At 43.1% G+C, this 27,577-nt stretch overlaps 1 protein-coding gene across 1 annotated transcript in view; it reads left to right on the top strand.

Moving 5' to 3' along the window:
• Positions 1-27,577, top strand: part of dnah1 (dynein, axonemal, heavy chain 1) — a 532,475-nt gene that overhangs the window by 117,118 nt on the left and 387,780 nt on the right. Inside the window, 3 exon segments of the mRNA XM_078543835.1 lie at positions 4,174-4,315; positions 7,042-7,197; positions 13,597-13,795. Of these exon segments, the coding sequence (XP_078399961.1) occupies positions 4,174-4,315; positions 7,042-7,197; positions 13,597-13,795 (497 nt within the window).

The raw sequence follows: 27,577 nt of genomic DNA on the forward strand, positions 1-27,577 counted from the left end.
CCTCCTGATAAGAGTTGAGAGGTTAAAGGCTGAGGCTTCCACCACATGTGGCAGTTCTCTGTCTTTGGTTTTGGGCCACTTTCCCCTTTAAGAAGGAAATAGAGAATGTGAAAACTCTTTGAGTAAAAACTCCTCAATAATTTATTGTGCTAAATTTACTGGGGTGAATTCTAATCCCCATAAATAGATGGGTTGCAACTGGGTGAGACCTCCAACCTGCCTTCAATCCATCCACTTCCAGGTTTAACTGTCTGTGGCTGTGGCCTACACTGGAATGTTTCCCACCAACTTGTGGGTGGGGATCCTAAAAAAAAAGCACGCTATGGATTTAAACTGCACAGAATATGGGGAACCTGGATTTCACATCAAAACCACCAGCCTCCTGCATATGCATGTAATTTTAGGCATGTCCCTTATAATAGAGAAGGAATACTTGGAGGAGAAGGAAGGGAGTATGAAGGATTTTATGGTACTTTGAGTACATTTCAGATAAGGAACAAAAGATGTTCAACACAGGGTGAGCAGAAATATGTAACATGCTCATAATATTGCATCAATGCTTCTCTTACCTTGACCATTCTTATAAGGTCATTAAACCTCTTCCTGCATTTAAAATCTGTATGGGGCTGCACAATCCCTTGGTGTCAAAAGTTGCTTGTTGCTTTTGACTTACTTCAGCCAATAAAATCTCAATGAAGAAGTCAGAAAACTCAAGAGTGGGGAGTCGGCACATAGATATAACAATCAGAAGGAAGGTTTCTGCTAGCCATACTTCTGGCAATTCCTTAACCTTTGTCTTTTCTGCTTTAAGCTTGCATTCCTTCAGACTCTTTAATTACGTGGGCATCTCCTTCACCATCTCTTTCCCTACTCTAGGACCCCTCTGGTCCCTGTTAATTGTGGGGATATTCTGTGTATCGTTTCCTCTTTTAGCTTTACTGGCCTGGCTTCGACTTTGCTATATTCGAGCAGCCCTCGGTCACTGTTTATGGGTTTTTGGCTTTCAGGGAGGACTTAGGGTGGTGGGGAAGGAGAGAGAGGTTTAGGTTTTCCTCCAACATTAAGGACTGAGTGACCCCTGTCTCCTGGAGCAGTACAATGGTCTTGCTCACATTTTAGGATGAGTAGGGGTACACTGTTTCTGAAAAGACAGAACTCTGGAAGCTCTGGGAGTTGGTCCAGATTGGATACACAGTGCCATGCCCTCCAAAAGGTAAGTTTCAGTAGTGAGAGACCATAAGACATAGGAGCAGAAGTAGGCCATTTGGCCCATCGAGTCTGCTCCAGATCAGCCATTCAGTGATATCATGGCTGATCTAATAATCCTCAACTCTGCTTTCCTGCCTTTTCCCCATAACCCTTGATTCCCTTACTGATTAAAAATCTGTCTATCTCAGCCTTGAATATACTTAACGACCCAGCCTCTACAGCCCTCTGCGGTAGAGTTCCACAGACTCACTACCCTCTGAGAGAAGAAATTCCTCCACACCTCTGTCTTAAATGGATGACCCCTTACTATGAGATTATGCCCTCTGGTCCTAGACTCTCCTACAAGGGGAAGCAACCTCTCAGCATCTATCCTGTCAAGCCCTCTAAGAACCTTATATGTTTCAATAAGGTCACTTGTCATTCTTCTAAACTCCAATGAGTACAGGCCCAACCTACTCAGCCTCTCCTCATAAGAAAATCCCTCCATACCTGGGATCAACCTAGTGAACCTCCTCTAGACTGCCTCCAATGCCAGTATATCTTTCCTTAGATAAGGGGACCAAAACTGTTCTGGGTGTGGTCTAACTAGCGCCTTGTATAGTTTTAGCAACTCTCCCTATTTTTATACTCTACTCCTTTTGAAATAAAGGCCAACATTCCATTTGCCTTCCCTATTACCTGCTGAACTTGTATGTTAGCTTTTTGTGATTCATGCACGAGGACCCCCAAATCCCTCTGTGCTGCAGCTTCCTATAGTCTTTCTCCATTTAAATAATATTCAGCTCCTCTATTCTCCCTGCCAAAGTGTATAACCTCACATTTTCCCACATTATATTCCATTTGCCAAGTTTTTGCCCACTCATTTAACCTGTCTATATCACTCTGTAGACTCTTTGTGTCATCCTCACCACTTGCCTTCCCATTTATTTTTGTGTCATCCGCAAACTTTGTGATAGTACATTCACTTCCCTCATCTAAACCATTAATATATATTGTAAATAATTGTGGCCCCAGCACAGATCCCTGTGGCACTTCACTAGTTACATGTTGCCACCCTGAAAATGCCCCCCTTATCCCAACTCTCTCTCTCTTCTATTAGTTAGCCAATCCTCTATACATGCTAATATACTACCCCCAAAACCATAGGCTCTTATCTTATTAAGTAGCCTTATTGAACGCCTTTTGGAAATCCAAATATATTACATCTACTGGTCACCCTTTATCTATCCTGCTTGTTACCTCCTCAAAGAATTCTAATAAATTTGTCAGGTATGATTTCCCCTTCATGAAGCCATACTGACTCTGCTTAAATATATTATGCATTTCTAAATGCTCCACTTTATAATAGACTCTAACATTTTCCCAATGACGGATGTTAAGCTAACTGGCCTATAGTTACATGTTTATTGTCTCCCTCCCTTTTTGAATAAGGGTGTTACATTGGCAGTTTTCCAATCCTCTGGGACTTTTCCAGAATCTAAGGATTCTTGGAAGATTGCTACCAGTGCATCCACTATCTCTGTAGCTACTTCCTTTAATATCCTAGGATGCAACCTATCAGATCCCAAAAGGAGTCCCTGCCTGCTCTGCTGCACTACCCATTGCACCACCCTTCATGGGACTACTCCTATGAAGCCCTATTAGATCTACAGGTTTCCTTGCAATCTCCAGCACTCAGACCTGGAATGGCTTATTTTATTGCAATGGGAACACACCGGCCTCCGGGGTTCTCCTCTCGGGCTACAGGAGGGCATCTCGCACCCTACTTTGTGTTTTCTTTCCTGGGTGGGGGGTCTTTCCTATCTGGGTCACCCTGCTTATCTTTGCGGAACCCTTTTGTATTCTTCATAACTTACTTTCCTACCCATCAGCAAATTTAGCAACTACACATTCATCTAACTAATTGATATAAATTGTAAATATTTGAGTCCCCAGCACTGATCCCTGTGGCACTCCACTCGTTACATCTTGCCAATTTGAAAATGACCAATTTATGCCTACTCTCTGTTTCCTGTTAGCTAATCAATCTTCTATCCATGCTAATATATTACCCCCTACATCATGAGCTCTCATTTTGTCTAGTAGCCTTCGATTTTTATTCTTCTGATCTCGCCCCTTCAGGCACAAACCTTGCTGGGGTGCCCGGTTTTCTTAGGCATGGTGACCCCTCCCAGGAGTTTGTTGAGCTCCTCTTCACTGCGGATGGTGAGCTGCAGGTGGCAGGGAGTGATGCAGGTCGTCTTGTTGTCCCAGGCCGCATTGCTGGCCAGCTCAAGGATCTTGGCTGTCAAGTACTTCAGGACGGCAGCCAAGTAGACTGGAGCTCCGGCCCCGACACACTCAGCATAGTGGCTTTTGCGCAGCAGCCAGTGGTTACGGCCAGTAGGGAACTGGAGACCGGCTCTGGAAGAGCAAGTCCTGGCCTTGGCGCACCCTTTCCCTCCAGTTTTACTGCGACTAGACATCGTCTTGTTGCCCCAGCAGAAAATCTTTAAATATCACCAAATCTTCAATAGGGCAGCTTTTCAAAAGCCTTCTGGAAATTTAAGTACACCACATCCACAAGCTCCCCTTTATCCACACTGCTTGTTACTTCCTCAAAGAATTCTGATAAGTTAGTCAAACACGATTTCCCTTTCACAAAACCATGTTGACTCTGCCTGATTGCTTTGAGATTTCTAAGCGCCCTGCTATAACCTCCTTAATAATAGATTTCAGCATTTACCCTATGACTAACTGGATTGTAGTTTCCTGCTTCCTATTTTCTTGCTTTCTGCTTTTAAAAGGAAAAATATATTCTAATATTTTAAAAAGTGGCATAGAAATTTTAGTTACAATAATGGTTGGTGAAAATTATTTTTTGCAGTTAATTTATCTCTGCCACCCTGTCTCAGAACCTGTAACATATGTAGAGATTCTGGTCCATGTCATTCACTCTGAAGCAATTATTCTGTTTGTTTGCAGGTGGAACGCGATTGCTGCGCCTCACTTAATCACTGCACGAATGGAAGTAATAAAAACCCAACATATGGAGGAGGAAGAGCATTTCCATAAAATCCAGTTATCAGACCAAAGCACTTTGCAGGAGAGGCTTGAAGGATTAGAGGTATTCCACATTGACAAGCAGAAGTAAGATACAATGAGTGTTTTTTTTAAAAAGTTCTGATACTGAGATTCAGCAATCTCAGTCTAGGCTACTGGAAGTTAAGTTGCCAAAGACAAAATTGATCACTTTTTTATTTTGTGCCAGTTTCAAAGGGGTCCATCATTTACCTAAGGAAAAATATTTTGGCAATTCAATGTTTCAGGACTTCCATGCCATATGCAACTATATGGATGTCATGTGACCCTCCTTCATAACAGAGGTCCCCAGCATCACAGACGCCAGTCTTCAGCCAATTTGATTCACTCCACGTGATATCAAGAAACGGCTGAAGGCACTGGATACTGCAAAGGCTATGGGCCCTGAAAATATTTTGGCAGTAGTACTGAAGATTGGTGCTCCAGAACTGGCTGCACCCCTAGCCAAGCTGTTCAAGCACAGCTACAACACTGGCATACACCCGGCAATGTGGAACATTTCCCAGGCACGTCCTGTACACACAAAGCAGGATAAATCCAACCCGACTAATTACCACCCCATCAGTCTACTCTCGATCATCAGTAAAGCAATGGAAGGGGTCATCAACAGTGCTATCGAGTGGCACTTGCTTAGCAATAACCTGCCCATTGATGCTCAGTTTGGGTTTTGCCAGGTCATTCAGCTCCTGACCTCATTACAGCCTTGGTTCAAGTATGGACAAAAAAGCTGAACTCCTGAGGTGAGGTGAGAGTGACTGCCCTTGACATCAAGATGGCATTTGACTGAGTGTGGCATCGGGGAGCTGTAGCAAAACTGGAGTCAATGGGAATCGGGGGGAAACTCTCCACTAGTTGGTGTCATACCTAGCACAAAGGAAGATGGTTGTGTTGTTAGAGGTTACTCATCTCAGCTCCAGGACATCATTGCGGGAGTTCCTCATGGTAGTGTCCTCGGCCTAACCATCTTCAGCTGCTTCGTCAATGACCTTCCTTCCATCATAAGGTCAGAAGTGGAGATGTTTGCTGATGATTGCACAATGTTCAGCACCATTCATGACTCCTTAGATACTGAAGCAGCCCATGTCCAAATGCAGCAAGACCTGGACAATATCCAGGCTTAGGCTGACAAGTGGTAAGTAACATTTGTGCCACACAAGTGTCAGGCAATGGCCATCTCCAACAAGAGAGAATCTAACCATCGCCTCTTGATGTTTAATGGCATTACCATCGCTGAATACCCCACTATCAACATCCTGGGGGTTACTATTGACCAGAAACTGAACTGGACTAGCCATATAAACACTGTGACTACAAGAGCAGGTCAGAGGCTAGGAATCCTGTGGCAAGTAACTCACCTTCTAACTCCCCAAAGATTGCTCAGCATTTATAAGGCACAAGTAAGGAGTGTGATGGATTAATCTCCACTTGCTTGGATGAGTGTAGCTCCAACAATAGTCTGGAAGCTTTACACCTTACACCATCCAGAACAAAGCAGCCCACTTGATTGGCACCCCATCCACAAACATTCACTCCCTCCACCACCGACGCACAGTGGCAGCAGTGTGTACCATCTACAAGATGCACTGAAGGAACTCACCAAGGCTCCTTAGACAGCAACTTCCAAACCCATGACCACTACCATCTAGAAGGACAAGGGCAGCAGACACATGGGAACATCACCACCTGGAAGTTCCCCTCCAAGCCACTCACCATCCTGCTTTTGGAAATATATCGCTGTTCTTTCACTGTCGCTGGGTCAAAATCCTGGAACTCCCTCCCTAACAGCACCCTAGGTGCACCCACACCACATGGACTGCTGCGGTTCAAGAAAAGCTCACCACCATCTCCTCAACGGCAATCAGGGATCAGCTGGCCTAGCCACCGATGCCCGCATCCTGCGAAAGAATAAAAAGAAATTCTGCAAAAACCCACAAACAAATGAGCTGTTAGGAATTTTAGTGTTAACTGTGTTATCTTAGATTTGGAAAACTACTTCTATCCCAGAATCAGCAAACTCCCACTTGTGAAATTCCAGCATCCTCCTCATCTAAACCCAGTCAAAAAGGTTTGCCGTTGGTGCAACAATATTAACAACTGGTATCCATAAGGTGCCTTTAATGCCGAAAAATGCCCCAAGGCACTTTACAGAAGTGTCACTAGAGAAAAAACAACATCAAGTCAAAGAAGGAGGTGCTGTTAAAAGTTTGATTAACGGGTTGGGTTTTAAGGACTGGGAGGTGGAGAGGTGTAGGTGGGGAATTACAGAGCTTAGGGCCTCAATGGCTAATGGCTAATGGCATGGCGGCGAATAGTGGAATGAAAGGATTTCAACATGCACAAGAGGCCAGAGTTAGAGGAACACTGGAGAATGTTACAAAGTTAGGGATAGGACACAGACTGTTTGCAACTTATTTGACCCTAAGCTGATCTTCCAACCCCACATGTTCTGCATCACAAAGCCTACTTCTGCCTCTATACCTCTCCTTAAACTCAATCTCTTTGACCAAGCTTTCAATCACTCATCATAATTGTTCAATTATGCTCCTGTTAAGTGCGTTGGGACATTTTCCAATGCATCTGGGGCTATATAAGTGCCAGTTGTTGGTATAGATTGGACCAGGAACTGAACAGAGTGGAGTGCAAATTTGCAACGGTTCTCACCATTGAGCATTTAATTCTCAGTGCACTGTATCACCCCAGAGACTGATCTTTTTAGGTACCTAATGGCTACATGCTGCTTTTATATTTTAGATGGTGGTAGCTGGGTTTTCTGCTTATACCGATATGCATCGTGCACATGAAATTGCCAATGAGGTGAGACGAATCCACAAACAATTGGTGGAGTCACAGCATCTAGCACAGCTCTATAACAGCAGAGAAAGACTCTTCGAAATGCCAGTCACTAATGTGAGTATAGATTAAGCAAACACTGAGGTCGGGATAATGGGTATGAGCTTGAATTGCGGGGAGGTGACTAGTAGTGTCCTACAAGGATCTGTACTGGAGTCTCAAATATTTACAATATTTATTAATAACTTATATAGAAAGACATATATCTAAGTTTGCTGATGACACAAGATTGGGATGGCATAGTAAGTAGTGTAGAAGGGAGTGTAAAATTACAAAGACACATTGATAGATTAAGCAAAAGGGGGAGGGGAGATGGTGGTGTAGTGGCAAAATCACTGCACCAGTAACCAGCCTAATGCTCTGGGTCACAGGTTCAAGTCCCACCATGACAGCTGGTGGAATTCAAATTCAATTAATAAAAAAATCTGGAATTGAAAGCTGGTCTCAGTAATGGTGACCATGAAACTATCATTGATTGTTGTAAAAACCCATCTGATTCATTAATGACCTTTAGGGAAGGAAATCTGCCATCCTTATCTGGTCTGGCCTACATGTGATTTTAGACCCACAGCAATGTGGCTGACTCTTCATTACTCTCTGAAATGGCCTAGCAAGCCACTCAGTTCAATTAGGGATGGGCAACAAATGCTGGCCTTGCCAGCGACACCCACATCCTATGAAAGAATTGAAAAAAAACTGTGACAGATGGATTTCAACACAGGTAAATGTGAGATCATTCATTGGACCAAAAGTGGACAGATCTGAGTATTATTTTGAAAGATGAAATGCAGGAAATAGTGGAAGTCCAAAGAGATTTAGGATCTAGAATTGGGTGTCCATGTACACCTATTACTATAATGTAGTGGTCAAAAGAAATCAAACACACAGGAGCATAGGAGCGGCAGTAGGCCATTTGGCTCATCGAGCCCGTCCCGCCATTCAAACAGATCATCTACCTCTACCCCATTTTCCCCCATATTGCTTAATGTCTTTAGTGTTCAGAAATCTATCGATTTCTGTCTTGAACATGTTCAGCGATTGAGCTTCCACAACCCTTTGGGTAGGGACTTCCAAAGATTCACCACCCTCTGAGTGAAGAAATTCCTCCTCGTCTCAATCTTAGATGGCCTGCCCCTTATTCTGAAACTGTGCCTCCTGGTTCTAGACTCACCAGCCAGGGGAAACATCCTATCCACATCTACCCTGTCACACCCTGTATGAATTTTGTAAGTTTCAATGAGATGACCCCTCATTCTTCAAAACTCTAGAGAATACAGTTATATGCCAGAGCTGTCAATCAAGCAATGTTTTCCCTGGGGTTCAGCTGTTTCAACAGCTCTGTAACAGCTCTTTGACAGTTCTGGCTGTCTGATCTCTTCTGTTAATTGCACAATATTTATTTAAACAAGATAAAGAGGTTTCAAGTGCTTGCCATTTCTGGTACTGATATTTTAAAGGGTCTGGATGATTGACAATTTTATTGGCCTGTAGTAAAAAGGATTTTTACGAAAGTATAAAGTTATTAATGAATGACTTTTTTTAAAGCTTCATTTAGACATCCCAATGTCACTATAGGGTTCATTGGTTCTATACCGTGTCTAGTGGGTGAATGGGCATGGAAGCGCTATTGCTATACATGGGGGCAGGAGGGGCCAGAGGGGGTGAGTGGGGAAATATTTTGGCATGGGGGCATGAGGATCTTTCGAACTTACCTTTCAAAAGGTTCCCTTATGCAGACTATGATTATGACACCTCTGAGGTGCCACGAACCACAACTCTTTGAAAAGCTTTCTTGACCCCATAACAAATTGTGGAGGACTAGGATATACCTATCCCTACAATGAAACCAGTCAGGTTGGGAGTGCAGGGTGCAGACTCACGACCCGAGCCAGCCTGCACCCTTAAAAGGCTCTACTGAAAATTGGAAACCCCAGGAATGGGGTCTCGGCTGCCATTTTCACCCCTCCACCCCTTCCCAACTCCATGAAAACCCAGTCCAAAACGTCTGAAAGATTCACCAAAAAAAGGGAGAAATTGAAGAAAGGATTAACTTATGGAAAGAGGAAGAGAGAAAATGAAAGCAGAGTTGGAAACAGACAATTACAGAAACAAGATTGGGAGAATATGCAGGGAAAATTGAAAGTGAGAGGGAAACAAAATTAATAATGAGTTTTCAACAATGGTATTTTATTCAAGAAACATGTTCACAGCCCGAAGGCTGAATTGTGGTGTAGCTTACATCAAAAAATTCATTTATAGACTAAGTAATCAGGTTAAAAACATGGAAAAGTAACAATCCTGCAGTAATAAAAATAGACAAACAAATTCAGCAGGTAATAGGGGAGTGTTAGATGGGATATTAAACGAAGGAATGTTTAATTAAAAGTATATTAAAATTACAAACCAATACACCATTCCTACAGACAGGCACTGAAGTGTGTATAAATGTCATCATTTAAGTACTTCATTGAGGATTCGACCATGTAAAGAGTGGGGCTACGTCAGTACAAAAAGTAAACACTGGGGGCGGAATTGCCCCAGATTTGCACTAAGTGTGGTAGCGGGCAGGAATAACTATGTTTTACCCACTGGCCGCGAGGTGGCTTCTCATTTCATATCGTCCCAAACCCACTGCGATAATTATGCATTCCCTGGAACCACGTCATTTTGATGGCAGGCGGGCTTTCGTTTTCCTGCCACGCCATCACCTTGCCACTTCATCATGCCGGGCGCCATATTTGAAGTGCAGCCACGCGCACACTTCTCAGTGCTTGCAGACAAGGACTGCTGCAAAGAAGACATGGCCCTGGAAGGCAAAAAGTCTGCAGCCCTCAGGTTCAATGCCACATCCCTTGAGCGCCTTTTGAACACAGTGGAGGCCCGCCATGATGTGCTCTACCCCCACTCTGGCTGCAGAACAGGCAGCAACATCACCAATCCAGCTTGGGAGGCGGTGACAGTGTTGTCAGTCATGTCCTCTGCGGGTAGCCTTTTTCCCCAGGAGCCAACCCTGCAGTTTCTGTGGACCCTGGAAGACTTCAGGGATCTGTGACCGACTGAGAATGTAGGAGTCGTGGACACTCCCTGGAAACCGTGCGCAGACCTGCAGGATATGTTGGTGATGGTTGCACACCAGCTGCACATTCAGTGAATGGAAGCCCTTGTGGATGACATAGTTGACTACATATTGCGACAGAGATCTGAGCACCACATGAATGTAGCCAACCACACCCTGCACCTGTGGGAAACCCGAGATCTGGGCAAATCCAATCGCTCTTGCATCCTGGCTCTCCTGGTCTCAGGTGAAATGCACAAAGATGTGTGCCCTCGCGAAGATGGCATCCAGGCCTCATGGATGCATTTGTGGGTGGAGGCTTGTGATATCCCACAGAGGGAGCCCTGAAAGGAGCCACTGACGTAAGAATTGAGTGCCACGGTCACTTTCACGGGCCACTGGCAGTGGATGCCCTCCATATCCCTATGGTGCCAAATCCTGCATTATCTGGCAGATGTGACCGACCAGTTCCCTAGATATGCACAGTCTTCAGCGACACTGATCCTCGGTCATCGGCAGGAATGAAAGATGGCGTCTCTAGCTAGGTCTAGCTAGGTGCCAACAAGTGACGGCTCGCTGTGGGTCTTCGGCAGTGTGTGCGGGAGCCCCAGCTGCCCCTTCTTTCTGAGGGTACTGCTCTTCCCTCTGTGCAGCTAGGCGCCCCTGTCACTCTCTTCTCTGTCGTTTTCACTCTCAGTATGCCAGGAGGCATGCAGCTAGTTTACCAGGCTCCATGCTCCTGATATACTCCTCCTGCAGGATGAAAGAGAGACATGTTGGTTAGCTTTGGTATTCTAAGAACCTCTCCTGGTTAAGTCTGAAGGCCCCTTAACCCATCCCAGAGAGTGCTGGCCACCATTTGGATGGCCAGAGTTTAGTGTGCTGCCTGGCTGCCTGAAACCCCACCCACCTTCACCCCACTCCACCTGACCAATTGGTGGCAGCTTTGCCCATTGGACTACATGCTGTCCTCTCAGCTCAAGTCGGACATTCACCTACTCCCACTGCAAGTCTGCACTATTAGCTTGAGCCATCGGGGAGACTGGTGCAAACCTGGATGATGACAATGCTAGGGGCTGTGAGTGCCTCCACCAGTGATTACAAAAACAAAAATTGCTGGAAAAACTCAGCAAGTCTGACAACTCTGTCTTTCTCTCCACAGATGCTAACGTTTCGAGTCCAGATGACTCTTCTTCAGAACTAAAGAGAAGTAGAAATGTGGTGAAATATATACTGTATAAGGGGGGGTGGGACAGATGAAGCTGGATAGAAGGCCAGTGACAGGTGGAGGCAAAGGAGAGATTGCAAAAGATGTCATAAACATAAGGCCGAAGGGGTGTTGATAGTGGTGATACTGGCAAAAGGAGGTGCTAATGGTGACGTTAAGAGTAAAAAGCAGGATGAGCCAGTGACAGATGGGGGTGTGATCAGGGGAGGGGACGGTGTGGGAACAAGGATCAAAATAGGCTAAAAGGTGGGGATAAAACAATGAATGAAAATAGATTTTAAAAATAGAAATATATGGGAAGAAAAAAATGCATATATAAAAATTAAAAAATAAATATTTGAAAAAAGGGGATCAAAAATGAGGATGGAGGAGAGAGTTCATGATCTGAAGTTGTTGAACTCAATGTTAAGTCCAGAAGGCTGTAAAGTGCCTAATCGGAAGATGAGGTGCTGTTCCTCCAGTTTGCGTTGAGCTTCACTGGAACATTACAGCAGGCCAAGGACGGACATGTGGGCATGAGAGCAGGGTGGTGTGTTGAAATGGCAAGCGACAGGAAGGTCTGGGTCATGCTTGCGGACAGACCGAAGATGTTTCACAAAGCGGTCACCCAGTGACTACTCCATGGCCAGCTTTAGCAAGGAGATTGTACAATGCCCAGTCGTCCAACTGCTCTGCAGTCCACTAAAATGCTCATTAATTTTCAGTCTATGCCCAAGGGGTGAAAAGTTGTGGGGCATTTGATGGCACTTTTGTGCCTCTGCGTTGTTTGAGTGGGCAGATAAGCTAGAGACCCAACTCCATGCATGTTAATGTGGCTACGAGGGAATACAAGGTTTCCCTAATGTGTGGCCACTTCCCTTCCCTCATCAACCCTGCACGTGCTTGTGCACTACCTTCAACTGCAGGGCAGCCCTTGCAACTCCCACAACCCCCAAGTTGCCTCAACTGCAGGGCAACCCTTGACACCACCCCCTCCCACCCCGCCCCCCACCACCATGCACCTCAACTGCAAGGCAGCCCTTGCCACCACCCCTGCCAAGTCACCTCAACCTTGAAGTCCAACAGGTGACCCTTGTGAGTGTTGTGCAAAGTTACTGTGTGCTCACCTCTGAGTTCCCTTCAAATTGCAGCCCGCCAAGAGCATGCCTTATATATGCTGTTGTGAAACATGTCGGTGTGCAGTCACACTGACGTGGGCAGATGATTGGGTGTGCTTGGCGGCATGAGTGGACAATATGGTGAGAAGGCAAAAAATCGGTTTCACAATGTCAGGAAACCAGTTTGTGATCGTCCGCTTAGCCCGTCGACGGTGGGAAATGCGGCCCACCATCGATGGGCTGAGTGGACAATTGCAAACCGCTTTCCTGACGTTGTGAAGCCGATTTTTTGCCTTCTCACCATATTGTCTGCTCACATTGCCAAACATGCTCAACACAAGCAGGCATGGAAAATTCCACCCTGGGAGTGGCACAGATAGGAAGAGGGACACAATTTTATTTTTACTTTTGACAATGTCATAGAAAATCAAGCAGTATTTACTGAATTATGTGCAACATGGTATTCTGGACTCATGCTTCCTCGGAATAGGTTACTCTGCAAACTTATCTTGTAGCATTTTTAGAGCCAAAAATTAACAGGGACTTATATCCAATCAGTCTGAGCTAAAGTTTAACTCAGGTTCCAAAGGTGACAGTGTGATAACTGACTGAAACACCCAATTTATTTTTTACATTTGTATAGAAATTTTGATACTTTTGCTCCCAAGCTTCTTGCTATTATGCTGGTTCGAGTTCTTGGCTGAGAAATTTCACTTCTGATTTCTGCTTACTAAAATGAATGGGCACAGCACTGCAGCTGTGGGGCACAGAGGTGGAAATCCAAGATGTTCCTTTTAGCTTGAAGAGTTAATTGAGCAAGTGATGGATTTCTCGAGAACTGTGGCACCAGTGTCTCTTTGTACTACAATGCAGTATCTCAAGGTCATGTAATCAATAATTTTTATTATGCAAAGCAGGTGACCTATGCAAGTATCTTGAAACTTCCTTCTTTAAAAGAAACTAAAATTCTTTGAAGTGTTCTACTTAATCACTTGGGTTAATCGTTTGGCCATTGTAGTGGAATCAAGAAAGTATGCTTAGTGCCACATGTTGACACTGTCATTTTCTATGAACAGTATGAAAGGCTTTACAAGATGGTAAAGGAATTCCAACCCTATCGGGATCTATGGACAACCACATCAGACTGGTTACGCTGGTACGACAGCTGGATGAATGATCCACTGACCACCATTGATGCCGAGCAAATAGAGAAGAATGTAATTGAGTCCTACAAGACTCTGCATAGATGTACCAAATTCTTTAAGGACATTCCAGGTAAATAGTTGCTTCAATTTCATTTATAGAACATAAATGAATTCTGATAAGTCAAAGACATTTTTATTGAAAAAAATTGATCATCCAATAATTGAAGTTTTTGCAGAAGTGATCAAAGTAACTGACAGAGGAATGTCTATGGCTATTATTTATATGGACCACCAGGCATTTGGTAAAGTCCTTCATAAGAGTCTGTTGACTAAAAATGAAACCCATGGAATTGAAGGCAAATTATTGATCTTTTTAGGAAATTGACTGAGTGGCAGTAGGCAGAGAGTAGAGCTCATGGCTAGATACTCTAGTTTCCAGGCTTTGACTAATGTCTTTAAAGTATGTCTGGGGCCACAACTATTCACAATAAATATTAATAACTTAGATAATGGGAGAGAAAGCCACAGATACAAACTTGCTGATGACACAAAAATAAGTAGAATTGTAAGCAGTGTAGGTTGAAGCGTAGAGTTACAGCGAGATATTGGTATATTAAAAAATATGCCAAATGGATTTCAATGTAGCAAAAATGAGGACATCCACACTGGACCTGAAAATAGTAAAACAGGGTACTTTCTAAATGGTAGAAAGCTAGAAATTGTGGAGATCCAAAGAAACTTATCAATCCAGTGACGGGATCAGAAAATCCCGCCCATAGATTATTAAAATGTCATGAACAGGTACAGAATTAATCAAAAAGGTGAATGGAATGCTGGATTTTATACTTGGAGGTCTAGAACACAAGGGATAGAAGTCCTCAGCTATACAAAGCCATGGTTACACCACACCTGGAGTTGGATTTTATGGCCTCCACCGCATGTGTTTTCAGCAGGGATGCGAGCGGATGTGCATGTAAAATAAATCGGGAGGCTAGCCCACTGCCTTCCCACCCATTCCCAACCCAGTGCCCTTGGGGAGTGGGTAAGGTGCCCACTAGTCTGCCCGCCCTTGGGTATAGTGAGGCTCTTTAAATGGCCAATTATTGCCATCCTGCCTGTGCCAGTTCTTTAAAAGAAATATTCAATTAGTCCTGCTCTTTATCCATAGCCCTGTAAATTTTCCCCCTTCAAGTATTTATCCAATTCCTTTTTGAAAATTATTGTTGAGTCTGGTTCCACCACCCTTTGAGTCAGTGCATTCCAGGTGACAACAACTCACTGTGTAAACCTTATTACTGAGGCTAGGGCCTAAACAGTGTTTTTTTAAAGGTTTCACATAACTTCCTTGCTTTTGTTCTTTGGGCCTCTATTCATAAAGCCAAGAATCCTATATGCCTTTGTGACAGCCTTCTCAACTTATTCTGCCACCTTAAAAGGCTTGTCTATCTATATTCACAGGTCTATAGTTTCTGTTCCTTTCAAAATTGTACCACTTATAGTTCCTCTCCTCATTCTTCCTACCAAAATGAATCACTTTATACTTCTCTGCATCAATTCACCTGCCTTGTGTCTGCCCATCTTACTAGCTCCTGATTGTTGTCCGCAATCCATGCCCTTGCAAATAATGAGATGCATTCTGCCATACAAAATATCATCAAACAGACCGTTGACGTGTTTAAACAACACTTTCATTGCCTGGACCCCTCTGCAGAAGCTCTGCAGCACTCTGCAGAGGACTTCTCATGATTCAACATGGTCTGCTGCATCGTGCACAATCTCACCATCATGAGGGTTCAGTCCTTGCCACATGGTATATGGTGAGCATGAGGAGGAAGAGGAGGAGGAGGGACAAAGCAATCAACACATCCTCTTTCCATCCAGACTGTCTGTGATCAGCCTGTGCAACTACGGTGCCAATGAACTCAACCCCAACTTTTCCAATCAACAGCAGCCCCACAGCTTATCTTACCCCTGTTGCTGATCATCACAGCGTCCTCTTGGCCAAAATGGTGAAATAAAATTCACCACAAAACAAACATTTTAACTAGCTTTATAAATCAAATCATGTTCCATACAAAAGTTGACTAATCATCTTTGTGCATTTGTTTAATGCCTGTCCCTACTACTCCTAATTAGTGCTACCCGAGTGGCTGCATCATGGCTGGTATAAGGCTGTTGACGTTCAGTTAAAAAGGACTACAGATGGCCTTGCAGGGTGACTTTATGCAACTCTGGTTAAGAGGCCCAGTTTTGAACAGCATCACCTGGTATAGGCAGCAGGATTCTTGGCTAAGTGATAGGCAATAGCAATTTCATTGGCAGAGTAGGATTGGAGGGAGGACAAATGCTGTCATTCAGAGAGAGTTTCGTGCTCTCAGGCACCATTTTCACACCCCCACATGCAGATCTCGCCTCCAAGCTACCCTCTAAAATAAGTGCAGTGACAGTATCTGAACTGGTGGTTGTGGGTGTGAGATTGAGTGATGGTGTTCCTTCATCATCAGTCTCTTCTTTCTCTTCCATTACTTCCTCCTACATCCCTGCATGGCCAAGTAGTTCTGGGTTTCTGAAAGCAGAAAAGCACATCAGTGAAGTGATGGAAGGCATTGTGGATAGTGCTATCAAGTGGTACTTACTCAGAAACAGCCTGTTTACTGATGCTCAGTTTGGGTTACACCAGGGCCACTCAGCTCTTTACCTCATTACAGCCTTAGTTCAAAAATGGTCAAAACAGCTGAACTCAAGAGGTGAGGTGAGAGTCACTGCCCTTGACACCAAGGCCACATTTGATCGAGGGTAGCGTCAAGGAGCCTTAACAAAACTAGAGTCAATGAGAATCAGGGGGAAAACTCTCCATTGGTTAGTCATACCTAGCACAAAGGAAGATCATTGGGATTGTTGGAGGTCAATTATCTCAGTTCTAGGACATCACTGCAGGCATTCCTCAGGATAGTGTCCTAGGCCCAGCCATCTTCAGCTGTTTCATCAATGACCTTTCCTCCATCATAAGGTAAGAAGTGGGGGATGTTCTTTGATGATTGCATAATATTCAGCACCATTCGTAACTCCTCAGATACTGAAGCAGTCTGTTCCCATATGCAGCAAGACCTGGAAAATATTCAAGCTTGGGCTGATAAGTGGCAAATAATATTTTCATTACACAAGTGCCAGGCAATGACCATCTCCAACAAGAGAGAATCCAACTATCTCCCCTTGACATCCAATGCATTACCATCACTGAATCCCCCAATATCAACATCCTGTCTGCTACCATTGACCAGAAATTGAACTGGACCAGCCATATAAATGCTGGGCTACAAGAGCAGGTCAGAGGCTGGGAATTCTGTGGCGAGTAATTCACCTGCTGACTTCCCAAAGCCTGCCCACTATCTACAAGGCATGTCAGGAGTGTGATGCAATACTCTCCACTTGGCTGGATGAATGCAGCTCCATTAACATTCAAGAAGCTTGACACCATCCAGGACAAAGCAGCTGTTTGATTGGCACCCCGTCCACCACCTTCAACATCATTCCCTCCAGCACCGATGCACAGTAGCAGCAGTGTGTACCATCTTCAAGTTGCATTACAGCAACTCACCAAGGCTCCTTCGATGGCACATTCCAAACTCTACCACCTAGAAAGATGAGGGCAGCAGATGCATGGGAACACTGCCACCTGCATGTTCCCCTCCAAGCCACACACCATCCTGACTTGGAAATATATCGCTTTTCCTTCACTGTCGCTGAGTCAAAATCCATGAAGCCCCTCCCAAATGGCACTTTGGGTGTACCTAAAACACATGGACTGCAGCAGTTTAAGAAGGTGGCTTACCACCACCTTCCCAAGGACACTTAGGCCTAGTCAGCGATGCTCACATCCCCTGAAAGAGTAAAAAAAGGTTGTTGCAAGGGGTGGGGAGAAAGCAAGATCTGTATGTTTAGAATACTTGCAGGTCATAAATCAGAAGAGATTTTGCGGTTAGGAGAAAGTGAGATGTGAGGAGGAGGATTAGGTATGAGCATATCGTCAGCTTTAGTGGTTTCAGCCCTGACACTGACCATGACCTCAGTCATGGCCGCTCCAATGATGGTGGGCACCGTTTCCCCCAACAGGGTGAGGACATGCAACCGAGCCTGTCCTGTAACAGTTGGGTGTTGCTGTCTGCAGTTATGAATCACCTTGTCATGCAGGAGAGAGGGAATTGTGTAAGTCAGTGTGGCATAATCTGTTTGGGCCGTGTGTTTGTCATGGCTGAATCGCTGGCAATAAGTAAGGGTGAGACTTGCAGCAGTTCCAAGTTTTGTGAAGGCGAGGTAAAGATATTAATGAAAAGTATGAGTCATGGCTGATAGAAATTTCTGGTAGTAGATTGAAGGGGTATGGTGAATTGAGAAGTGTGTGAAATTAGTGCTTCAGCTGTAAGGATATGGCATTTGAAGATGCATTCACTGACTTTTACCACTTGAATGTGGTCATTGAACTTTTGCAGAATTGTACCCAAGTCACATTTAGTACCTTCTAATGCACAGGGACTGTTCTGGAATCTCATCTCCTTTACCATTTCTCATCTCTACCCAAACTGTTTCCAAATCCTGGTTTCCTGAACTTAGGTTATGTTATGAAGAACAGGTCATGTTATGAAGAACAGTATTAAGCTTAAAGATATGGGAGGTTTAGAAACCAGCAAAGGCAAGCAAAAGGATTGATAGAAAGGCAACAAAAAAGAATGAGAGTAAACCAGCAAGAAATAAACAGACTGTAAGAATTTCTACAGGTCAAAAAGAACAGATTAGCAAAAGTCCCTTAGAGGCTGAGATAGGATAAATTATGATGATAAAAACAAAAACAAAAAACTGCGGATGCTGGAAATCCAAAACAAAAACAGAATTACCTGAAAAAACTCAGCAGGTCTGGCAGCATCGGCGGAGAAGAAAAGAAGACTCTTTTCTTCTCCGCCGCTGCTGCCAGACCTGCTAAATTATAATGAGCAGTAACAAAATGGCAGAAATGATCAACAAATATTTTGTATTTGTCTTCAAAGTAGAAGACAAGAAGTATACAAAAATAGCAGAGAACCAAGGGGCTAATGAGAGTGAGGAACTTAAAGAAATCAATATCATTAGAGAAAAAGGACTAGAGAAACTAATGTGACTAAAAGCCAACAAATCCCCTTGAACTAATGGCCTACTTCTTTGGGACCATAAAGAGGTGGCAGGAGATACATTGGATGCACTGGTTGTGATCTTCCAAAATCTCTAGATTAAAAAGTTTGTTCTTTTAATCTCATACTAACCTGAACTGTCCCATTGAAGTTTTGTTTCTATGAACATACAAACAAGGAGCAGGCCATTCGGCCTCTCGAGTCTCCTCCATCATTTAATAAGATCATGGCTGATCTGATAGTAACCTCAAATCTGCATCCAGCCTACCCTCGATAACCTATCACCCCCTTGCTTACCAAGAATCTATCCACCTCTGCCTTAAAAAAATTCAAAGACTCTGTTTCCACTGCCTTTTCAGGAAGAGAGTTCCAAAGACTCACAACCCTCTGAGAGAAAACATTTCACCTCAGATCTGTTTTAAGTGGGTGACCCCTTATTTTTAAACAGTGACCCCTAGTTCCAGATTCTCCTACAAGAGAAAACACCCTCTCCGTACTCACCCTGTCAAGAGCCCTCAGGATCTTATATGTTTCAATCAAATTGCCTCTTACTCTTCTAAACTCCAGCAGATACAAGCCTAGCCTGCCCAACCTTTCCTCATAAGACAACTGCCCATTCCAGGTATTAGTCCGGTAAACTTTCTCTGAACTGCTACCAATGCATTTACATTCTTCCTTAAATAAGGTGACCAATACTGTACACAGTACTCCAGGTGTGGTCTCACTAGTGCTCTGTATAACTGAAAATCCTCCCTACTTTTATATTCAATTCCCCTCGCAATAAATGATAACATTCTATTAGCTTTCCTAATTACTTGCTGTACTTGCATACTTGCCTTTTGCGATTCATGCACTAAGACACCCAGATCCCTCTGCATCTTAGAGCTCTGCAATCTCTCACCATTTAGATAATATGCTTCTCTTTTATTCCGCCTGCCAAAATGGACAATTTCACATTTGCCAACATTATACTCCATTTGCCAGATCTTTGCCCATTCACTTAACCTATCTATATCTTTTTATGTCCCCTTATGTCCCCTTCACAACTTACTTTCCTACTTATCTTTGTGTCATCAGCACGTTTGGCAACCATCCCATCCATCCTTTCGTCCAAGTCATTTATATAAATTGTAAACAGTTGAGATCCCATCACTGATCCCTGTGGCACACCACTCATTACATCTTGCCAACCTGAAAAAGACCCATTTATGCCAGCTCACTGCTTCCTGTTAGCCAGCCAATCTTCTATCCATGCCAATGTTACCACCTATACCATGAGCTTTTATTTCCGCAATAAGCTGTGATGTGGCACTTTATCAAATGCCTTCTGGAAATCTAAGTACAGTACATCCACTGGTTCCCCTTTATCCACAGCACATATTACTTCCTCAAAGAACTTCAATAAATTGATTAAACATGGTTTCCCTTTCACAAAACTTTTTGACTCTGCCTGATTACGAACTTATCCAAGTGCTCTGCTATAACTTCTTTAATAATAGCGTCTAATATTTTCCCTATGACAGATATTAAGCTAATTGGCCTGTAGTTTCCAGCTTTTTGTCTCCCTCTCTTTTTGAATAATGGAGTCACATTTGCTTTCTTCTAATCTAATGCGACCTTCCCTGAATCTAGGGAGTTTCAGAAAATTAAAATGAATGCACAAACTATCTCACTAGCCACTTCTTTCAAGACCTTAGGGTGAAGTCCATCAGGACCTGGGCACTTGTCAGCCCGCAGCTCCAACAATTTACTCAGTATCACTTCTCTGGTGATTGTAATTTTCCTGAGTTTCTCCCTCCCTTCGATTTCCTGATTTATAGCTGCTTCTGGGATGTTAATTGTATCCTCCATAGTGAAGACTGATGCAAAATACCTGTTCAATTCATCTGCCATTTCCTTGTTTTCCATTATTAATTCTCCAGACTCACTTTCTATAGGACCATCACTCACTTTGTGAACTCTTTTCTTTCTAAATATTTATAGAAACTCTTACTATCTGTTTTTATATTTCTGGCTAACTTTCTCTCATACTCTAATTTTTCCCTCATTAATCCTTTGGTCATCCTTTGCTGTTCCTTATATTCTGTCTAATTTTCTGGCCTTCCACCTAACTTTGCACAATTATATATTTTTTCTTTAAGTTTGATACTATCTTTAACCTTTCTAGTTAACCACGGATGGTGTGTCCATCCCTTGGACTTTATCTTACTCATTGGAATGTATCTATTCTATGTATTCTGAAATATCCCCTTAAATGTTTGACACTGCATCTCAATTAACCTAGCCCTTAACCTAATTGGCCAATTCACTTTATCCAACTCTGCTTTCATGCCCTCATAATTGCCCTTATTTAAGCTTAAAAACATAGTCTCAGACGCACTCCTCTCTCCCTCAAACTGAGTGTAAAATTCAATCATATTATGGTTGCTGCTACCTAGGGGTGCCTTCACTATCATGGCATTAATTAATCCCATCTCATTGCACAATACCAGGTCTAGTACAGCCTGCTTTTTGGTTGGCTCCAGAACATGCTGCTCTCAGAAACTATCTTGAATACATTCTATGAACTCCTCATCTAGGCTACCTTTGCCCAACTAACTTTTCTAGTCTACATGTAGATTAAAATCTGCCATGATTATCGCCAAATCTTTCTGACAAGCTCCCATTATTTCTTCCATGTGGTTACTATTAGGGGGCCTGTACACAACTCCCACAATTGACTTCTTGCCTTTACCATTTCTCATCTCTACCCAAACAGTTTCCACATCCTGGTTTCCTGAACTTAGGTCATCCCTCTCTATTGTGCTAATACCATCATTAACTCACAGAGCAACCCCTCCACATTTTCCTTGCTTCCTGTCCTTCCTAAATGTCCTATATCCTTTAATATTCAGGTCCCAATCCAAGTCCTCCTGCAGCCATGTCTCTGTAATGGCTTTCAAATCATACATTTATTTCCATGTGTGCTTTCAGTTCATCTCTTTTGTTTCAAACGCTTCATGCATTCAGATACAGAGTCTTTAGTTTTATCCTCTTATCCTTTTTATAACCTCTAGTCTCATCTGTTGATTTACTGTTAGATTTATACGCTCAATCCCTTCCTGTCACAGTCTGTATTTTATTTCCTGTAATAATATATTTCTTTTTTGCCTTGTCTCTACTCTTTGATTAACCACATCTTCCCAAATTTGTACCCTTGCCCCCACTACTTAGTTTAAAACCCCCTCCAATTCCTGAGTTATGGAGGTTGCAAGAGCACTGGTCCCAGCACGATTCAGGTGTAGACCATTCCAATGGTACAGATCCCTCTTTCCCCAGTATTGGTGCCAGTGACCCACAAACCAGAACCCACTTCTCCCACACCAGGCTCTAACCCACACATTCATCTCCCTAATCTGATTTGTCCTATGCCAATTTGCACGCAGCTCAGGTAATAATCCAGAGATTATGATGCTTGATGTTCTGCTTCTTAATTTGGTGCCAAATTCATCGTACTGACTATGCAGAACCTCCTTCTTTGTCCTGCCTATGTCATTGGTACCAACATGGACCACAACGATTGGGTCCTCCCCCTCCCACTGTAAGTTCCTCTCCAGGCCCAAGCGGATGTCCCGAACCCTGGCACTGGGCAGGCAACACAACCGTCTGGACTCACGCTGTTTGCTGCAGAGGACAGTGTCATTCCCTCTGACTATACTATTCCCTACTACCACTACATTCCTTGTAACTCTCCTCACTTGAATGGCTTCCTGTACCACGGTGCCATGGCCAGTTATCTCATCCACCCTGCAGACTCACTCTCATCCAAACAAGCTGAAAAAACCTCAAACCTGTTGGACAATTGCAAGGGCCGAGTCTCCTGCACTCCTGCCCTCTGCCTTACTTGCAGTCACACCCTCCTGTCCCTGACCACTGACCAAATCAGAAGATTCTGTCCTAAGGGGTGTGACCCCCACCTCCCTGATATGCTACAGTGTCCGCAGCTTGGCCTGTATCTCAATGACTCAGAGCCAAAGTTCCTGCAGCCGCAAACACCTACTGCAGATTACTGTTTGCCCTGGATCACATCGGTATCCAGAAGCTCCCACATCTTGCAATCGTAGTACATCATCTGCCTTGCCATCTCCAATATGTGTTAATTAATTAATAATTGTTAATTAACTAATTATAATGAATAAAGCCTACACCTCCCAAAAGGTTTCAGCACTGCCAGTAAACTTTACAATACTGATAAAACAATACAGTACTTATAACACTGATAAAACTAATAATACCAGTTACTGGTTTACCTGCTCCTTCTGCTGCATCAAGTGGAAATCAAATACTGGAGACTGAAAAAGAGTAGAAGAAAAAAATGCACCTCCTCCCCGCCCTTCACCGAACTCCCCACTCAGCACACTTTATTTCTTGCAGTGAAACTTAAAGCACCTCTTTCCCCCATGCACAGAATTCCCACTTTGAACCAAATTCCCAAATATACTCACTCGGTCTCTGTCTCTCACTCAGGCTGAAGTCTCCCCTCACTGACCATGTGCCTCTTATTGAACTGCATTTTTTGTTGAGAATTTTGAATTATTTCCTTAAAATATTTATCACTGCTTCATCTACCGCTGTACCTTTTAATCTATTTCCCAATCAACCTTAGCAAAGGTTAGCCTCTCATATCTATGTATTGACTTAATTTTAAATTTAAGACTCTTATTTCGAACTTAAGTATGTAACTCTCAAACTTAATATTAAATTCTGTCATTTGTAACTACTCTGGCCCGTAGGATCCTTTACTATGAGTTACTAATTAAGCCTGTCTCATTACACAAAACAAGATCTGAAATAGCTTTATGCTTGGTTGGTTCATGATGTATTGTTTAATGAAGATGTCTTGAATGCATTGCATGAACTCATCCTCCAGCCAATTAGATTTGTCCAGTCCATATGAAGATTTATTGTCCCTCACAATTATCGCATTATCTTTGTTAAGTTCCTATCATTTCTTAATTAATACTTTGTCCAACGTTATAGATACTTTTGGTAAGCCTGTAAATGACTACTACTATTGTTTTCTTTCCCTTGTTATTCCTTATCTCCATCCAACATAATTGTATTTCCTGATTTTTTGAGCAAAGATTCTTCTTTATGACAGGTCACTATTATCATGGCTATTTCCCACCACCACCAACCACTACCTCCCATCCCCCTGCCCCAGCCACACCTCATTTTCCATTCTGCTTGTTTTTTCAAAAAGTCAAGTACCCTGGAATAATTAGTTCCTAATCTTGATCACCTTGCAACCATATTTCTGTACCAGTTCAATCAAACCCATTTATCCCTTTTCGTGCCACGAGTTCTTCTATCTTGTTATGAAGGCTTCATGCATTCAGATACAGTGTCTTTCATTTTAACTTTTTACCATTATTCCCTGCTTATTTTCTGATGCACTATTAACTTTCTGCCTTCCCTATCACTTGTCTTTACCAAATGGCTACCCTGTTCTATTGCCTTTACTTTTCTCTTTAGATTTCTAAATTTCCCCTCCTCTGATTCCTCCCTCCAATTTTTTTAGTTTAAAGTCCTGTCTGCTGTCCTAGTTATTCAATTCCCCAGGACACTGGTCAGAGCTTGGTTCAAATGGAGCTGTCCCAACGGAACAGTTTCTTTTTCCCCCTGTACTGATGTCATTGTGCTATGGATTGAAACACCTCCCTCCCACATCATTCTTTGACTCTCACTCTGATCTGCTTAAAATTTAAGAGATGATGGCTGGTGTGGTTGTGGTCTCGATTCCATTTTGTCGGCTGCCCCCAATAACCCTTGACTCCCACCAATTTGTGTGTGGCTCAGGTATTAATCTTTGAGATTCAGTTTATTAATCTAGATATTAGCTCCTCAAACCTTCCCTGCAGAACCTCATTCTTTGCTCTATCTATGTCGTTGATTCCTATAGGGACTATTATAACTGGATCCTCACCTCCCTTTCCAAGTTCTTCTCCAGCTGTGGGGCAGGCAACAGAACCTTCACAACTCCTAGTCTCTCCTGCAGAGAACAATGTATTCTCCTGACTATATGCCCTACCACTACCAGATTCTTTTTCTCCCCCCAACTTCGTCCCTTGTACCATAGTGCTATGATTAGATTACTCAATCTCCTTCTTGTCCTTGTCCTCATCCATATAGGTCGCAACTATCTCGTACCTGTTGGACAAAGGCTCCTCCATTACATCCTTTGTTCTCATACCTGCCTGACTCACAGTCACACCCTCCTGTCCCTGACCAGTGACTAACTGTAAATCATTGCATAGCCTGAGACTTGTAACTGCCTCCTGGAACAAAGTGTCCCATTCTCCCCCTCCTTATCCAACTGCTGTGCCTGCAGGTCAAACCCAGTCAAATACCTCTGAGCCAAAGTTCCTCACGTTGCAACCATTTACTGTAGATTTGATTACTTGAGGTCTCACTGGTCTCCAAAAACTCCCACATCCTGCAGTTACAACCTGCCTTCCCCTTTCTAAGCTTGTTTTATTGATTAAAAGTTTTATTCAAATGGGTTAGTTTAGTTTTATTAATTAGTTTATCTAATATATTAATAATTTAATAAAGGAATGGAAAGTTATAGTTTCTCAGCTCTGAGCTTAATTCATTTCGCTAGCTCAGAAAGCAAAGAAAACTAATAATTGTAGTATAAGGGTGGGGCGCATATAGGGTTGATATGGGACTGAGTACAGTACCATCCACACAGTGATGTAAGAGAGCACATGACTCACACTCAGGCTCAGCCGAGTGTTGGACAGAGCCATGTGTACCCGCAAGCATGGAGACAGTTCCTAGCTTGTACCCTTTGCTGTATATTTGTGAATAATTCTAAGAGTCAATAAAGACTTACAGTTAATCTATGTGTGATTACATAGTGGACTTCTTCCGAACTGTAACCAACACCTAACAACATGGTGGTGGCTGATGGAAACCCCAAGATCTTGCAGAAAATGTAGAGTAAAATTAAAATGCTAGAAGACTGAGAAAAAATTTAACAAGGCATTCTGACCCCAAAAAGAAGCTCCAGAAATAGAGACACAGTGGGGAAATCGCCAAGAAAAAGCTGAAGGCAAAAATTTAAAATTTCTGACTGCAGCAGAAGACTCCCTTGAATCAAAAAGTTCAGCTTTAAACCCTAGAGCACAGAGCCAGCAGTCCAAGCAGAAGTGAGCTAAATCTTTTAAAACTCCAGGCTATGACATGTCCTCAGAAATCTTTAAATAATTTAGAGTCAAAAGTGCTGTTTGAAAAAACCCATCGCTAAAACCCAATCGCCAAGTTGGCACCTGAACACGTGGCATCCGTGCTTGCTTCAAAATGGAAAAAACAATTAATTTAAAAATCCAGGAGAATTGTGATTTCTAAACTCAGCTGAGAGCAAGCAAAAGCTGGGATGCAACAAATTCGCGACTTTAGAGTAAACCGCTGAGCAAGAGAACTCTGCAGACAGTCAATCCAGGCAGCCATTGTTGATTTTTTTTTTAAGCTAAGCACAATGACCATTATAGCAGAGCCTGACAAAATCTGCAAGCGTAGGAAATCCCTTTGTCACCAAGTGAACGGTGATGCCATTTTGGAATTCAGAAAGCTCTTAAAGCAGAACCTATACTTTTTAAAAATTTAACCATGGATCAGAATTCTGCACTCCCAAATCAATTCAGACTTATCCAAGGCCCAGATCAATCACATTGGGTGGCTTTTGAGGAAAAGATTCCTAAGATATAGAATTGTTCCAGGTTTAGACAAAAAGTCAGAAGTAGAGTAGGTTAACACACTGCTTTACTCGGTAGGGCTGATTGCAGACGACATCATTGCAAGACAGAGAATCAATGAATCATCTGCTAAATTTGAAGAAGTACGAGAATCTTTCAACCTTTGCTTTAATCTAAGAAACAATAAAATATTGGGAAGGGCTAAATTTAACAAGTGAGCCCAGCAGCCAGGAGAACCTGTCGATCCATTCCTCAATGACCTGTATAGGATGGCAGAAGACTGTGAATATGAAGACTTAAAATCTGAATTCATCAGAGACAGAACAGTGGTAGGAGTAGCAGACAATGTACTTTCTGACTTCATGCAAACAAACGAAGATCTAACCCTCTTAAAGGTAATCCAAATTGTTAGGCAGTCATAACTTCAAGAGCAGCACAGAACCATTTTAAGGGGAGAAAATAAACCATGATGCAGAGGCCAACAGTTCATCTAGTTAAGCATCAAAGACACATGGACACTCCAGGCCAAGGAAAGCAATACCTGAACTGGCTAGAAGAGCAACCATGCCAACACTGTGGAGCAAAGTGCCCCCATAGGTGAGACCAATGTCCTGTAATTTCGGCCCAATGCTTTCAGTGCAACAGGAGTGGACACTATGGCAAATTGTGCAGGGCAAAAACTCTGAAACGCACAGAAGGCCCAAAGGTTATCCACAAGGTTGAGACTACTGGCCTGGAAGACACACAGCCATGCTTCTTGGGTGAGGTCAAAGATCTTGGTTTCTCATTTTGGAATATGGACATTTCAGTCAATGTCCATTTAATAAATTGTAAATTAGACAGAGGAGCCAGCAAGACAGTTCTGTCAGACAAAGAACTGTGAATAGTGACCCACCAGCTGATGCTGTCCACGACACACCTATACGAAGCAGGAGGCTTAAAGCTCCCAGTGAAAGGTACCCTGCAGGTGACACTCAGGTACAAGAATAAAACAATTCATGAAACCCTCTT

Source organism: Cetorhinus maximus, chromosome 6 (assembly GCF_964194155.1).
Source record: "Cetorhinus maximus chromosome 6, sCetMax3.hap1.1, whole genome shotgun sequence".
NCBI lineage: Eukaryota > Metazoa > Chordata > Chondrichthyes > Lamniformes > Cetorhinidae > Cetorhinus > Cetorhinus maximus.